We start from the raw sequence: 15,750 nt of genomic DNA on the forward strand, positions 1-15,750 counted from the left end.
TTGTGTGTCAGTCATTTTTGTTTAACATACTGGAAGTTCCCTGGGGTCCAGGAGGCCCAGGTGATCCGGGGAGTCCAGGGGAGCCTGAGAGTCCTTCCGAGCCATAGCCTGGTATGCCTGGATTACCTTTCTCTCCCTTTGGACCTGGAGTCCCTGGGAAACCTGGAGAACCAGGACGACCTGCACGTGTTGCATTCAGCGAGAGTTTACATAAACACAATTGCTCAGACTGATTCTCCATCATGCAGGTGTGTCTATATTACCTGGTCCGAAACTACCAGTTCCTGGTTGGCCTGGCGGTCCTGGGAACCCCAGAGGTCCCTGATCACCAGAAGTACCCGGGAGACCGTTGAGACCTGGATCACCGGGTGGTCCTGCATCCAATCAAAGAAAAAGGAAGTCAGCATTGGAAACCCGAGTTTGGATTTAGTGTGTGTGAGTTGGTCTTAACCTTGAACTGAGGTACCAAGTCCAGAAACAAAAGCAGGAGGTCCTGGTGGACCGGGATCTCCTTGGTCTCCCTATGATAACAAACAAACAAACACACACACACTAGTTTTTAAAGTCATAATCTTTCCTAGATGCGCTCTCTCGTGGTGGAACGAGGGTAAGATAATTACTATTTACACTGTTTGAGTTGAAGAGTTTGTTGCAATTATGTTACGTTAATGTTACAATGTCCTATTAATATAAAAATGCAGGAAAAAAGTAAAACTCCTGAAATAGAACCTGAAATACAGCAAAGATGAGTTTGGAATAAATGCAGCAAACAAGTGTTGTAGTACAGAACCGAGACCCTACAAAGACAGGCAGGAAATCTTGTTACCTTGGGGCCAATGTATCCTGGTTGCCCGGGGAAACCTGGATTACCTCGAAACCCCTGTTTCAGGATAAATGTTTCAATTTAGGAGACCAATGCCAGTTTGGAATACACACATGCACAACAAAGGTACGTTGGAATGTTTACTGATGACATAGTAATATATCATCTCATCTCAAGTCCCTCAGACTGTCGCTATACAAAACAACAGTACCATGATGTTTCATTGATAGATTTTGACAAATATAAAATATTTTCTACAATTTGACACAAAAGATGTGTTTCAAAATCTTACCTGTTGTCCAGATGCACCGGGAGGTCCATTAAAACCCGGTGGACCCTGTTTTGGGGGGGGGTTTAAGAGACGGAAGAGGAAAATGAAGGGTACAGAGAAGACAAATGATGCTCCTCCAAGTACTCTATATTGCCATGGAAGAAGAGCAATGCTTTGCAATATTCAGAAGAGAAACTTTGAGCTGATTTAAGTCAGAATACATCCAACTCAAAGGCAAGTACAGGCCTTTCAGTTTGCTCTTACTCTTGCACCGGGGTATCCCAGAATGCCCTTCTCTCCGTATTCACCACGATAGCCAAAAGGTCCCTGAAAAAAAAGAGTTCCTTGAGCTTTTCTCTCGTTCTCAGCTCAATCTTCAGTATTGCGAGGGTATAGAAATGCTACTGGATTGTGATGGTTCCGGTCAAATTAAGAAAAAACAAACAAAACACTTACAGGTCGGCCGGGAATTCCAGGGAATCCTCTGATTCCCTTCGGTCCAGGTTCACCCTTTCAAAGACACAAGAGAGGGAGAGAGAAACCAAGAAGTGAACTTGAGAACAACCTCAGTTTGAGGGATTTGGAGCCAATACTTAGTAAACTCATGTGTTCTGCTATCCTATCTTTAAATTCAAACTTACCTTCGTTAGGCCTCGCAAATACAAAAAGAAGGAAGCAGCGAGTGGAATGAATTCATATAAACGGCCTTGACAGTAGGGGGGGGATTTCCGTCCCATCCCAGCCATACCGCTGCATCAACCCCTGAGAGGATGCACGGTATTGGGCTTGACTTGTTGAGGAGTCCAGGCTGACTGATCTGGAAAGCTTGCCTCTAATGTTCACACTAGGCTTAAGACTGAACACATTCCTGCAAGCAAGTGCTGGCTGTCATAATACATAACACATACAGCAGCTTAATGATACTTGCTTGGACGAATTGTTGGTTACAAAGGCATTTCGTTCCCTTCACATTCATATTCCGAATGGGAAAAGTCAAGTCCGTACAAAAGGTAGAAAAGTAACTGACAAATCCTTTAATAACCACATAAATATGTTTTTATTAAGTCATGATATCCGTACCCTGCTAAAGCTAGTTAGCCATTATGTTTGTTTGTTTTTGAAGGGTAAACCTGCTGTTAGAACATATCTGGTAAAGAGACGCTGTCCCTCTGCTACCCTCAGGAATTTGGCCAATCAGAAAAGAAAGGCTTTTTTTTTAAAGTAGGGAGACACAGGAGCCTAATGGTTGGTTTTCAGACCAGAAAAAAATACAGACCTGGGAACGGCTGGCCATTTGTCCCCCATAAAGTTCAAGGAGGGAGCTCTAGGACTCTTGTTGGACCCTCTTGGGCTTGGGTTTTATGGTCACATGATGACCCATGTACATCACCTGTCATCTTGCCTGTTTTTAGGAACACTGGCTGCGAGAGAAGTTTTCCAACAAACCTGCATTCCTTTGTCTCCTTTGGGAAAACCCACAAACTCCACAACGCCATTGATCATTGGCTGGCCGGGATCACCGGGCAAGCCCACGTCGCCCTGGATACCGTAACCAAGGAGGAAAGAACTGTTTACACCGAGGGGATGGATGCGCAGACGGGGAGGGGCAAGGAAGGGGTTCTCCAGGAGGACGCGGGGAGAAGGGACGGTGAGGCGCTCAGGGAAGATGTCCCTTAGATTCTGCTGAGTGGGCGGAGGAGGGAGGAGCCCTGGGTGTGAGATGCCGGTCTTTGAACGTATCAGGCCAGATGTGCGAGGCGAGTAGGGTGGAGTCTCACGATTCTTTCTGGAGTCAGAAATGATCTGATCAGTTGAGTTATACTCCAATTATTCTTCCTCCAGAGCTCGACCCTTAAAGATCGTGATGATGGCGCTTTTTATAAAATTCCAGACCAACTTCTCATCTCCTTTCCCTCATCCTTCCACTCCTCCTCATCCTCCTCTAAAATGGGACGTCCTCCCCTCCGTGGATGTAAAGTTTGCTGCAATCACTGCTCCTCTTCCTCTTTTAACCTTTTGTTTTTAGTAAAGACCATCTTTCAGGGGATTTAGGAGTGTTTTTGATCGTTTAATGTCATCAAACCCCACCTCATCCATGTATGTGTGAGTGTGTGTGCATCATGGAAGCAACTACAACCTCAGCTCCTTCTCTTCCCTTGCTGTGTTACCTTATCTCCTTTGTAGATAGTGAGAGTTTGTTCGCTTCTTAGCGACCCGTCGCCGGGAGTACCACTGGGTCCAGGAAGACCCACGTCGCCCTGGAGTCCGAAATACACACAACACACGTTAGCCAATCAGGAGGGGGGGGGCAGGAAGAGGAAGGTGATGAGGGGAGAAAGATGTGAAATTAAAAGAGGAGAAAATAAGGAATGTAACACAGGAGTAGCAAAAGTGGAGGGAAGAAAGAAAAAAATGGTATAGATGGCCAAACGTAAAAGGACAATTGAACACAGTACAGTATAGTATAGTGCAGTATAGTACAGTACAGTATAGTACAGTACAGTAGAGAAAGTAGGTTGGGGCAATATATCAATTTATTTCAAATATCATCTGAATGTGATGTTTTATCGTTTTTTTCCACGATCAAGAATGGTGATACACAACATTTCGCCACGTCAGTGTAAACAATAAAGTATGGCTCACAAAGTGGAATGTTTGATGGACAGATTGATGGTATTTACTACCTGGCATGTGATTTTCCAAACAGGAAAGCAAATATCGTGATATGTAAAGTATCAAAAAGCACCAACAAAAAAAAAAAAAAATATGGTGATACCCTCTTTCTCCATATCCCTATCACAGTTAAACAGAGAGATGCTTTTAAGTTCTTGCTCATCAATGTGAAGACATGTTGAGGGTGAAACACGTTTTCAGACATTTGAATTCCTACTTCTTAAAATAATTCCCAACAGGCTAAATAGTAAATCCAGCTGTTTCCACATTCAGTAAAAGCCTGAATCTGACTAGAAGTTCAGTGTTTGAGGTTTTTTTGCTTGAGCATGCAGTGTGTGAGGAAGATGACGGTTAGTACCCATGGTGTGATTGTTCATATGAGATAGGTGGATGGGGGGGGGGGTGAGTCGAAGAATAGGCTGATGGAACTACAAATCCCAGAGTTCACCACCACATGCCCAAACGTGATCAAGAAGGGGGGAGGGGGGAGGGAACAGAGCAACACAGGAAGTAGGAGCAAATGATTCCAGCACCCATTCACAGTCCACAGATCGTCCTCCAACATGGCAGCTCAGACATTTGATCATGGTTGAGGTTTTTTAGTGAGTACGGCCTTAACAAGACAGGATGAGTCGATTTTGAGAACTCAACCATGTAAAGTCTCTGAACTGTCATACAAACGCCACTGGTCAACTCACAAACCGCCGTGACAGTTTTCCAAAGTCAATCTTTTTTCTTTTTCTTTTTTTTTTTACGAAAATGAAATGTTGAATCAGAATGTGGGCTGAAACCGTTGTGGCGAGTTTGTGACTTGTCTCAGCGGCAGAACGGATGATTTAAAAAAAAAGAACAAACCAGACTGAATCAAGTAGAACGTCACGTGATCTTTATATGGTACAGGAAATGGATGCAACGAACAGCTGAGAAGTTGTGTCAATCGTGAGATGCAGAGCGAGGGATGCAAGGACGCAGGGGCGGTTAAAATTAATATGTTGGACGGAACAGATGCAGGTTATCAAACCACCACCAACATGCACAGCATTGTGTCCAACCAGTCCATTTCACAAACACATTCAAGCAGGCATGCATACACACTTTAATCCACACGCGTGAGCACAGAGGACCCAGCTAGAGCACTCTAAGCCTGCTGTTTAGGACGGTAGTCGATTCAAACCAGAGGAAGGGTAGAATCCACAACGTTTCAGTTCAAAAGGACTCTTCCTTGGCAGCATTTGCTCAGACTTTGTCTAGCTTGTGTATTAAATATTTCTGGTCACCTGATCGTAGCTTGCAAAAACACAGCATGGGCATAGAAGCAGCTAGCTGGCTATAAAGCTACTAGCTTAATGAGCCCAAAACAGTCTATCAATTCTAAATCTTAGCAAAAAAATTAACAAACAAAGAGGAAAACCTAGATCCGGCGTCTCGTATTTGCGCTAAGCTAAGCTAATGCGTAAGAACCGCCAATTTTTACTGACCAAAAAAATAAATACATAAAATTTAGCTTGCAAGCAGTCTTGAGCCAAGATGGCCAGCATGGTTGTTTCACCTCAGCGTGGCGCTGCGGGTTTTTACACTCGCTCTTACATTTAAATGTATTTGAAATTAACATGAGACGTCGTCGAGATTGTCCTCAGCCTGGTTGATAGTGGGAGGTATGTGAATTCTCGCTACCGTACGGTGGGCGTAATGTAATTTCTCAAGTGAGAATGCCACCGACTAAAATATTGTTTTCTTGAAGTGTGTATTTGGCCAATATGGCAGGCAAACAGCTGTCTTTCACATTCTAGGATCTATATGAAAATGGCGGTGAAGCTGACTGTGACAACTAGGTGGCATGTGATTTTCCAAACATGTAGATTTTCACATATGTGTGGCCATTATTGGCTTATTAGCTTTAGCCTCTACGTGTGGAGCGTGAACTAATCTCTACCACTCGTCGAGCTCTCCGGTTAAAAAAGCGTACCTTGTCTCCTTTCTCTCCTTGATATCCGTCACTACGGCTCCCCTAAAAACAACACCGGTTAACATGATGCACATGGAGGGACAATAAAATAACACTCAAATAATAAAGCTGCGCCAACACTGTTGTGCAGCCTTCAACATACCTTGTGATGGTTTTATATATATATATATATATATATATATATATATATATATATATATATACACACACACATATAGGCATTGTGTTACTTACCATTTGTCCTGGGGGACCGGGAGGACCAGGTACTCCCTACCGACAGACAGAATGAAGTATGAGTACTACCCACTACACAAAACCTGATTGGTGCATGTAATAAGAGTGCTTGTTGACATGAAAGAGGACTTGGTTTATTACTATTTTGTAACAGTGGAATATTTCAATATATTTAACTAATTTTGGTGCAGTCTCGCTCTGCACTGTTAGTCAAACATTTGAAGAGAATCTGCAGGCGTTCCATCAGCTGCTCACAACACCATTAACACAAGAAACACTCCAGAATATGAAGTGTACTGGAATAAAAGACATAAAGGGATTAACTTTACATACAGGATAACCTTCAGGTCCGGGCGGACCAGGATAACCAATCGGACCATCGGGACCTCTGATGCCCTGCAGGGACAACACAACAAACAGGTTGCTTTTATTTTGAAATATCAATATTAATTTTTATGTTAATAAATATATTTAACAACTGTCAGCACTTTGCTGATACCGCCTTGTCATTCATGACACCATTCTGACAGTAGGAAAAGTAAAAATCTTACAGGTTGACCATCTGATCCTGGAAAACCTGGCAATCCCTGAGAGGAAATGAAAAGGTTCAGTACAAAGCAACTTTGCACAATTTGGATTTTTTAACTCAAGTTTTACCTCAAAATAGAGAAAATCATGCTGAGAATATGTACATATTTTGGAAGATAGAAACTCTAAAGATAGAGTTCTCGGCATTTGATTTGATAGGTTGCTTTAGCACCACCTAGTGGCCACCATGTAACAGCCTGACAGAGGTACGCTCATGTGATAATGAAATATCAGGATGAGATCTTACTGAGATGTCGCCACCGTCCGAGATGTATTGCGGTTCTCCTTTCTGACCCTTCGGCCCAATAGGCCCCTGATGGAGGGAACAACGCCATCATTATCTCTGTCCAACCAGCAGTTACACAGGATATGATGGAACAAATATACAGAACAAAAAGATCCTCACAGTGAACCCAGGGGGTCCAGGTGCTCCCGTCCCACCATAGCCAGGATCTCCTGGTTCTCCTCTGGTCCCGTTACAACCGTCCAGTCCTGGTAATCCTCTGCCTCCTTCCAGGCCAGGGTGACCCTACAGCCCAGAGGGAAAAAAAAAAGATCAAATTGGGGAATTGAAGGACCAACTAAATCCAAATGAGCCATGACGCTGTCTGCATTATTCACCATTTAATAATTTCTGTGGTATTTTACCAAGATCCGTGCGTGTCAATGTTTCTAATTTGGTAGGAATTCAAACCTGTTCATCTGTTTTACTGATTTTCTGTTGTGTCATGAAAATGACCACCAACTACTGAGGATATTTCCAGATTATCACTTGTGTTGCCTCATAACTACTTACAGGTACTCCGTCAGTTCCTTGGAAACCTGGCACTCCCATTGGTCCCTGTATAAAAGGAATGACAGGCGATGTAAAGTTCAAATTAACAATAACCTGGTGGTGAAAAGGCGTAGGCGCAAGTGTGAGACAGCTTGAAGCGGCCGGATTGAGGATCAGAAGCTCTAAATCTAAAGCCGTGGTTCTCAGCAGGAAAACTGTGCATTGTCCAGTTCGGGCAGGGAAGGAGTCCTTACCCCAGACAACGTTAGTCTGGGGTTCCCTGCAAGAACTGCGACCTCCACAGCCCAAATTAAGCAAAGGAGTTGAACATGGATGGATGAACTGATCAAAGATGCCCTCATTTTGTGATGAATGACAGAAAAAGACCTTTTGGTCAACAACAACGAGAAAACTGGCTGTTTGGGCACTTTTGTTTCAAGGAAGTTGGACAAGAATAATCAGGTGACATCACTGGGATCTCAATAGTGATCAGAATCCTCTTGATTTCCGCTGTAATCAAGCAGGTCTAGTTACCTGGGGGTTTATTGCATTGCACCCATAGGTAAAGCTCGATCCACCCACCTTGTCGCCTTTCGGGCCAGATGGTCCTTTCAGTCCAATATGGCCCTTCTCTCCTTTGGGACCTGGAGGCCCGACTGCCCCACGGGGCCCCTCTGGCCCACTCTGACCAACCTCACCGAGAGGCCCTGGACGACCCTGAGAGAAGACAGGGAACACGGTCACTTTCCAAGTTCGACCGACAACCTGTCAACCTAATCTGTGAATTTAAAGACAACGGCAATACAAATTGGTCTCATAAGATTTTTACAATGACACATCCGGCTTGTGTCACGTGACCAAAACAACAAATCCCCAGAACCCCCGGGAACAGCAAAGGCTTGACCACTTTGTATTAACAGTATTAATGACAAGAAAAGGAGTGCCGCAAGTTCTTAAAAATAACATGAAGGATTTACATATCATCTAGGAGAAATTGTGGCGCAGACATGAAATTTATCAGGAATCTTTGAAACAAAAACCCCCCCAACAAAATTAAAGAGTCTTACATCATTTTTATGCCATATTAACGTTAAAGATTTCAGTCCTGATATTGAGAGTGATGACATCCTAAGGATACATTTTTGCATCCATGTACACGACACTAAACATGTTTCTGGTGTTTTAAAGATTAATCTCCAAGACTACATGATTGTTGCATCTGACAGTTGACTGCAGTATCACATTTCAACCACATGATGGCAGCAAAAAGCAAAAAATGAATAATAGGAGTTGGGTTTGTTCTGAGGGGGTGGCAGAGTGGTCGTCTAGCAACCGAAGGGTCGCTGGTTCGATCCTCGCTTCCCCTGGTGTCCATGTCCAAGTGTCCTTGAGCAAGATACTGAACCCCTGATGGCTCCTGATGGCCCTGCGATGGACTGGTGACCCGTCCAGGGTGAACCTTGCCTCTCACCCGATGTCAGCTGGGATAGGCTCCACCCCCCCCCCCCATGACCCTTAACAGGATAAGCGGTATAGAAAATGGACGGATGATGCTGATTATAAGTTGGATGAATGCACAAGCCAAAGAAATCACTCTCCAATGAGACCAGGCTTGTGAGGACACACACACACACACACACACACACACACACACACACACACACACACTACTGAGAAGCTACCATTAGCTGTTATTTTAGAGAGGGGGGTGGATGGAGGAGGGAGGAGAGGAGGACAGATGTTTGTTTTTAGGTCAAAAAAAAGTCAGTTGATGCTTCTAGAACTTCTAATTCAATCAACTCATGACACACACACACACACACACACACACACACACACACACACACACACACTTTTTTCAGTTTCCATAAGAGTGTAATCGATCTTCTGATGTACATTCAATGAACAATTAGACAGAATAAAGTGGACGACCAAGGTTCTCAGACACTTTTCGAACCAAAAGCATTACCCACCAGCGCTAACTTTTCCCAGTTTACTTAACTGACTTTCAAAGTAGCAATGATCCTGGATTAGCCTTGACCACTGGCTGCCTCTGGTTCAGGCTGGAGCTCTTTCCCGCCTCGGGGCAGGCAGCTAAGTGTGATGACAGGGCTGTCCCAGGTAAAGGCCGCCTGCCGGAGCTGTCTGGCTCACACCTGGTTTCACCAAGGGAAAATATGCGGGGGTCCCAGTGGGAGCCACTTTCTCTCACGCCTCAAATTCTCTCCCTTTCATTCCTCATCACTCCTTTTCAACCTTTTATCCATACATTACCCTTTTTCCTTGCCAGACTCACCATTTTTCTTACCACCTTGGCTAAAATTACAATAAAATCAACTAGTGCTGTCTTAAACTGCTTGGCTCAACTTGTGCATTTGCTGGAGGTCCAGAGGGAGAGATGTTCGGTAGGGTTGAAGGGTCATGTCATCAAAAAGCAACTTTATCTATCTACTTTCTGTTCCAGGTCACAGAAGTCCCTCTCTAACACCTGCTTTGAAGTCTGTCTGCTTGGTGCGACATCAGAGGTCACACTTGTGTTTGCCATCACAAGATTTCCAACTCCAGAGCGACTCCAAAGTGTAAAATACAGCTACTGGCATCTAATCTTGATAGAATCCCTTTGCAAGCCAGCTGAAAGCGAGGCCAGTTTCAACTGTCTGTGTCTATTCCCAAAAATGGGATGGAATTAGAAAAAGCAGTCCGCAGAAAAAGAAGACCTCAGAAGAGCGGCGATAAAAGAGTGCAAAGGAGAGATAAAAGGCGAAGGATGAAAGGGAAGCAGAAAGTGGAAAAACATAGAAAAACAAATACAGATCAAACAAGACCTCTCCAGAATGACATCCATATTGTTTTTGGCCTAACAATGACCGCCGCACACCGCCCCCCCCACCACTATTAGAACTGAAAGTAGGTTCAAAGACACCAGACATGATATTTAATTAGTGAGGATAGAACGCTCTTCCCTGCAGACTCATGTTGTGATTCTCAACAGGTGCATTTTAAATAGTTTCCACAAAACTTGACTCGACATGTCAAATGTTCGTGTGAAATCCAATGAAAAGGACAGCTTTTCTCTCTGTATCAAACTAATGGCTCTATTTTGTTGGTGCAATAATCCTTCAGGCAGCATCCGTACTTTCTTGTCTTCACAGGCCAAACAACTAAAAAACAAAAAACAACAAAAAAAACAAGCTGGTAAACACACAGCACCGACATTTTTCATGTCCTTACAGACGTACACGTGACAACCTGGAGGGGTGTTTCTGTCCACCTGGTAAATATATATCCATTCTCCCTCAGCTTACTTTTTCTCTTCAAACAACTACCCAGGAAATATGGAACTCTTTAGCTGCTAATTGCTATGCTATAGCTGCAAGCTAGCTGCTAAGTGCAAGCTAGCTGCTAACTGCTACCTAGTGCTGAGCTGCAAAGCGCAATAACCCGAGGGTTTACATGAATGGTTGAAATTGAGCTATACTAAGGTAATAGCTTGATTATTTAATGCTACTACTGTGTAGCAACCGAAGGGTCGCTGGTTTGATCCTCACTTCCCCCGGAGACCATGTCCAAGTGTCCTTGAGCAATATATTGAACCCCTGATTGCTCCTGATGGCCCCTGGTGACCCGTCCTTGGCCTCTCACCCGATGTCAGCTGGGATAGGCTCCAGCCCCCCAGGACCCTTCATGGATAAGCAGTAAAGAAAATGCACAGATGGATTTCATTTTGATTTCCAGTCCACTTTCAGTCAAACTGATGAAATAAATCAACTCATGCATGTAAAAGTACTGGGAAAAAAATGTTTAAAAAACTTTAAAAGTTCTGAAAGTAGGAGCAAGCTGCACAGTTGGGTGACGATTGGTTTATGTTGTTGATATTTCTTTCAGTACAACCCCAACTTTCAGATAAAAGTTAATATTTGGGTCAGACTTTCACCCGGCTCAAGTCACCACACCTGTGCGAAACATTCTAAAAATGTGGATTTCTTTAAAAGCACAACCAGACATATTTCATCTGCCTCTTCCTGCCAGCGTCTCCTCGAGTCCCAACAACGTCTCACAGCAGACACCCTTGCCAGTTGGCATCCCCGTCTGTTTTCATGCCAGAACGTCGGGTCTCCGCCCGGCTCTTCCAGACCTTCCATCCTCATCACCTTCCAGCAGACTGGTCAGTTTGTAGGCCCAAATCCCCTCTAGCACAAAGGGCACAATGGGACCTATTCTGGACCACTAAGCTCTCTGGACTTACTGCTCCCATCAAGCCTACCTCACTTCCTGATAGAGGAGAGTGCTTGGACAGACAGATTCTAGCCTCCATGTGTGAAAACCGGTGTGTGTGTTGTCCTCAACATCACGCGCATACAAACACGGACGCGCACACACCCTCAGGCCCTCGCGGGGGTTTAGCAGGGTGTATTGTTCTACGGTCCGGGTGTGCTGGGGAGAAGATTTAACTGTCACACCGCGTGCTCACTGTGGGATGGTGATGGGACCAACATTTAAAGGGGTGCGAGTTTAATCAGTAGGTCAGTCTGATAACCCAATTACGACCGCATGAAACGCACACATGAATCGACAGAAACTCTCCACAAAAAAAAAAAAGATTACAACTCTTGAACACCAGCTGACACACACAAAAAAAAACAAAACTAAAAAGCAGGTCCCACACTCGTCTACTCTCAGAAGAGGAGGAGGGAAATCCGAGATGGGAATGTTTAGGTTTTTGTCTTTTTTTTCTGCTTCTATCCATTCCAGCGATCACGCCGTGAACCCATACACCTTAGTTTTATCTCAGACATGTTTGTGCTGCTGCGGATGATTGATCATGCAGCAACAAAAAAAAAACCACGAAAGACGAAGCCGACCAGAGAGATACGTCTCATTATCTAACCATACGGGCCATTAAGTACATGTTCTCTCAGACACTAAAGAAATAACATGAGATCGTATAAATCTGTTTCCCTATCTTCCTGCACAAGCCTGTGGAGATATGTGTTCTTGGCGAATCTAAAACCCGTCTTCGTCAGGTTTGGCTACCGTGTGTTACTGGGTCGTGCTTACATGCAAACACCTCTGCATTTTAGGGTGTTAGAAAATCTGAATTTGCTGAAACATTTAAAACCCTTAAAGGTGCTGTCAATTACGGTGACAAAGACTCACTATGTGATAACCTGGGATGGAAACAGACTCCAAAAACCCTTCAAGGCTTAGAGGCATCAGTGTCAGCCATGCAGACGTTGGAAGGAATCAGCTAAATGGAGTGTGGTAGTGGAAAAAGATGGTAATGAGAAGTGAAGTCATCTTTTACATTCTCCCAAACACCCAAGGCTGTTTGCAAAAGACAAAATGATGACATTTATTCCTAGATATAGTTCTATATAGCGGGAAAGTTCCAGACTTCGGAACGGGAGAAAGACGACCGTCACATTTTCTACAGTGGATCACGACAGCTTTCGAATCGCACGAATGGGAGAAGACATTTTTTTTTTTTACAGTATTTGTCGTGATTAAGGCCCGACTGCCTGTAATGCCTTAGCATGTTTGAAAAATTCAAAATATATGCAAAAAAAGAAGAGGAACTATGAAAAAATATGTATCACAATGCAATCATGTTCTCTTCTTGTAAAAGAAAATATAGCGTGCGCCGGTAAAGGCTTAAACCAACCATTTTCAACCAATGTTATCAAGGTATCCACCAATCAATTAGCCTAGGCGTTAAATTGTAGCGGCACACAGGTTGATAAGTTAGCTAGCAACAGTATGGTATGCCAGTGTGTCCTGAGCGTACGTGTAAACCTGGTTCTTCAACAAAGTCTTGCTGCTACCGACCAGCTGAATCGAACTTATCCTGTTAAAAGAAAGCGCTGTCATCTGCAAAACATTTTACAGAGGCGACACCAACTGGCCCTCCCGTGTCATCAAATTTACAAGTTTTCGACATATTTAATTATCTCGACTTCCTAAACTTGGTGGAAAACTCTTTGATGTTTTGGTTCTGTTTAAGGTTTTTCAGAAGGTGTCTGACCATATGCAGACGATGGTGCGCTTGATGTGCTTTCATACAGCTGCTCAAATTCATTCAAACAGGCAAAAATCAATGTGTGTCAGTTCAATTAAAAAAAAAAGAAGAAGAAAATCTACATTTTGAATCTTAGATTTTCTTGGTTGTACAAAGTGACACTCTTGAGTAGACAATGTGTTATTTGTTTTTCTTCTTCTGCTTATGTGATGAGTGACTGTTTGTCCAGTTGCACCATCAGTACCGCCTCCTCTTCCTCCTTCCTACAGACTGTTTATTCTGGCTGCTTCCCACCCTTCTCTCTGCCTCTGACTCATCTGCTTGTGGTGATGGCCACCATTAAAACCAACAACCTGTTCTCTCTTTTCATCCAGGTGCTTTCCCCTCCAATAAAAACCCCATTAGAGGTCAGCGCCTTGCTGTCCCACGGTGATGATGTCATAAAGTTGTGGTGTTTTCTCAGCCAAGGGAAAGTTTGACGAATAGGAAACAAAATTATTCTAACAACAATATCATAATAGCAACTTAAGAGGTTTTTCTTCCTCGTTCTGAAAGATTTGGGCCCCCCAAAAGGTTTTATTGGGTTAAAACCCTAACATCATTGGGATCCACCCTCAAAAGTCAGCCCGAGGTGACAATAACCTCGGAGTGCAAACAGCAGATGTAATTGGCATGTACGGCATGTATGGAGAAGCTTTTAAAAAGCGACTGTTGAAATGGCCTTTGTCTCACTTTAAAAAATGTCAAGTAGCCTGGACTTAAAAAAATAAAATTATATATATATATATATATATATATGTTTTAAATGTGGAGGACCTTGCAAGTCGATATAGGTATGATTTGTGACATTTTTACATAATAATCAGTCACCATTTCCAGGTAAATATTGGCTTTTGAGATAAACTGTAGCTGAAACTTATCGATGTTCCTGAAGGCTGGAGGGGCCGTAACATGTCTACCACACTCGGTTGTTGTTTATGGCATGTTTTGCCAGGGAAAATTAGGTGACAGTGGCCTCTACAAGGTAACCAAAACTGAGGCTGGGCAGCAAACACAGAGATCTAGACAGATGGAGAGAGGCGTGGATGGGGGTGTCGGAGGATAAAGTTCTACAGATACAAACTCTACATTTCCAAATTGTTTAGAAGAATTTCTTTTATGCTGGATTAAATGATCTTGTAACGATCGCTAGAGTTCTCTAACAGTGGGTGATCTCTGCTGGAGTAACACGGGAACTTTCAGGATGGTTTGGGTACATCAATACGGTGCAGGAGGAAGTTCTCTTTTGGGCTTTGCACTACATTGCCACAACGTTCTTTAAAGGGGTTATGTTTGAGTTCTTGCTCCTTCCCAGAAGCTGAAGCAACAGCAGAGGAACTTTCTACAGGACACAGAGGAAACACCTGTGTATATTTTCCATCCATTTTCTACCGCTTATCCTGTTAAGGGTGGCGGGGGATGGAGCCTATCGAGAGGCAGGGTTCACCCTGGACAGGTCACCAGTCCATCGCAGGGCCAAGACATAGAGACAGACAACCATTCACACTCACAGCCACGCCTACGGTCAATTTAGAGTCTGGATTAACCTGGTCCCCTCTTGATGTCTTTGGACTGTGGGAGGAAGCTGGAGTACCAGACAGAACCCACACAGGAACAGGGAGAACATGCAGACTCACACAGAAAGATCCTGTGCTCCAGCCAGGGCTCAAACTCGGAACCTTCTTGCTGTGAGGCGACAGTGCTGACCACTGCTCCACTGTGCCACCCTCCTATGTATAAATATTGCCCAGGAATATTCCCTAAACTTTCCCTGAACACCGTTAACATTCCCTTTGAGTCCACCAGGTAAAGAGACCCTGTCCCTGGAAGAACTCAAGGCCATCCAGGAACGCTGCAAGATGCCGTCCCTTACACCAGCAGGGACATTTGCCTCACAGAGAGGATGTTACAGTCCCACTCGGGTTGGATTCGTTATCATTTTTATCAAGTCATTATTTTGTTTGCTTTATTGTCCCATCATGTTATGACCAAAAACACAAGAATTTCACTCCCAATGAGATGGAATTTTCAATATTTGGGGCCCAACAAGAACACAGTATTCAAGTATTCAAGATTTTATCCATCGGGGATGTAAAAACATGTCCTTGCAAATGCGATCCCCCTGCTTTTCTTTCAGCTTCACTTCTCTTTGTTTAGAAAAGGGAACGAGTTCTGTCTGCATGACAAAAGAACGAGCTGTACCCGATGTGGTCGAGCCAGCTGTATTTAGTTAGGTAGACACTGAGATTCCTGCCGAGTTTGTTAATACTCCGCTAATGTGCATATTTTCTGTATCAGTGTGTGTGTCTGCATCAGTAGCGTGGGACATCTCTCGTCTGGGTCCAGAGATAGAAAACAGCCAGCC

General features: G+C 43.8%; 1 protein-coding gene across 2 annotated transcripts in view; it reads right to left on the reverse strand.

The window, feature by feature from the left end:
- The window catches only part of col4a6 (collagen, type IV, alpha 6), a 116,920-nt gene that overhangs the window by 17,844 nt on the left and 83,326 nt on the right, over positions 1-15,750 (reverse strand). The window contains exons 6-21 of one of the 2 annotated variants that reach the window (XM_086197544.1): positions 7,913-8,047; positions 7,352-7,396; positions 6,962-7,084; positions 6,803-6,868; positions 6,519-6,554; positions 6,301-6,363; positions 5,968-6,003; positions 5,734-5,775; positions 2,541-2,633; positions 1,551-1,604; positions 1,359-1,421; positions 1,116-1,160; positions 827-880; positions 452-521; positions 264-374; positions 31-180 (exon numbers count right to left, since the gene is read on the reverse strand). In XM_086197544.1, coding sequence (XP_086053670.1) covers positions 31-180; positions 264-374; positions 452-521; positions 827-880; positions 1,116-1,160; positions 1,359-1,421; positions 1,551-1,604; positions 2,541-2,633; positions 5,734-5,775; positions 5,968-6,003; positions 6,301-6,363; positions 6,519-6,554; positions 6,803-6,868; positions 6,962-7,084; positions 7,352-7,396; positions 7,913-8,047 — 1,186 coding nt within the window. Of the gene's footprint in view, positions 1-30; positions 181-263; positions 375-451; positions 522-826; positions 881-1,115; positions 1,161-1,358; positions 1,422-1,550; positions 1,605-2,540; positions 2,634-3,262; positions 3,353-5,733; positions 5,776-5,967; positions 6,004-6,300; positions 6,364-6,518; positions 6,555-6,802; positions 6,869-6,961; positions 7,085-7,351; positions 7,397-7,912; positions 8,048-15,750 lie in introns of both variants that reach the window. The other variant, XM_086197543.1, reaches the window with a different exon arrangement.

This window comes from Aulostomus chinensis, chromosome 24, assembly GCF_037954235.1.
Source record: "Aulostomus chinensis isolate RoL2024-O1b breed Wild chromosome 24, RoL_Achi_v1.0, whole genome shotgun sequence".
Classification (NCBI taxonomy): domain Eukaryota; kingdom Metazoa; phylum Chordata; class Actinopteri; order Syngnathiformes; family Aulostomidae; genus Aulostomus; species Aulostomus chinensis.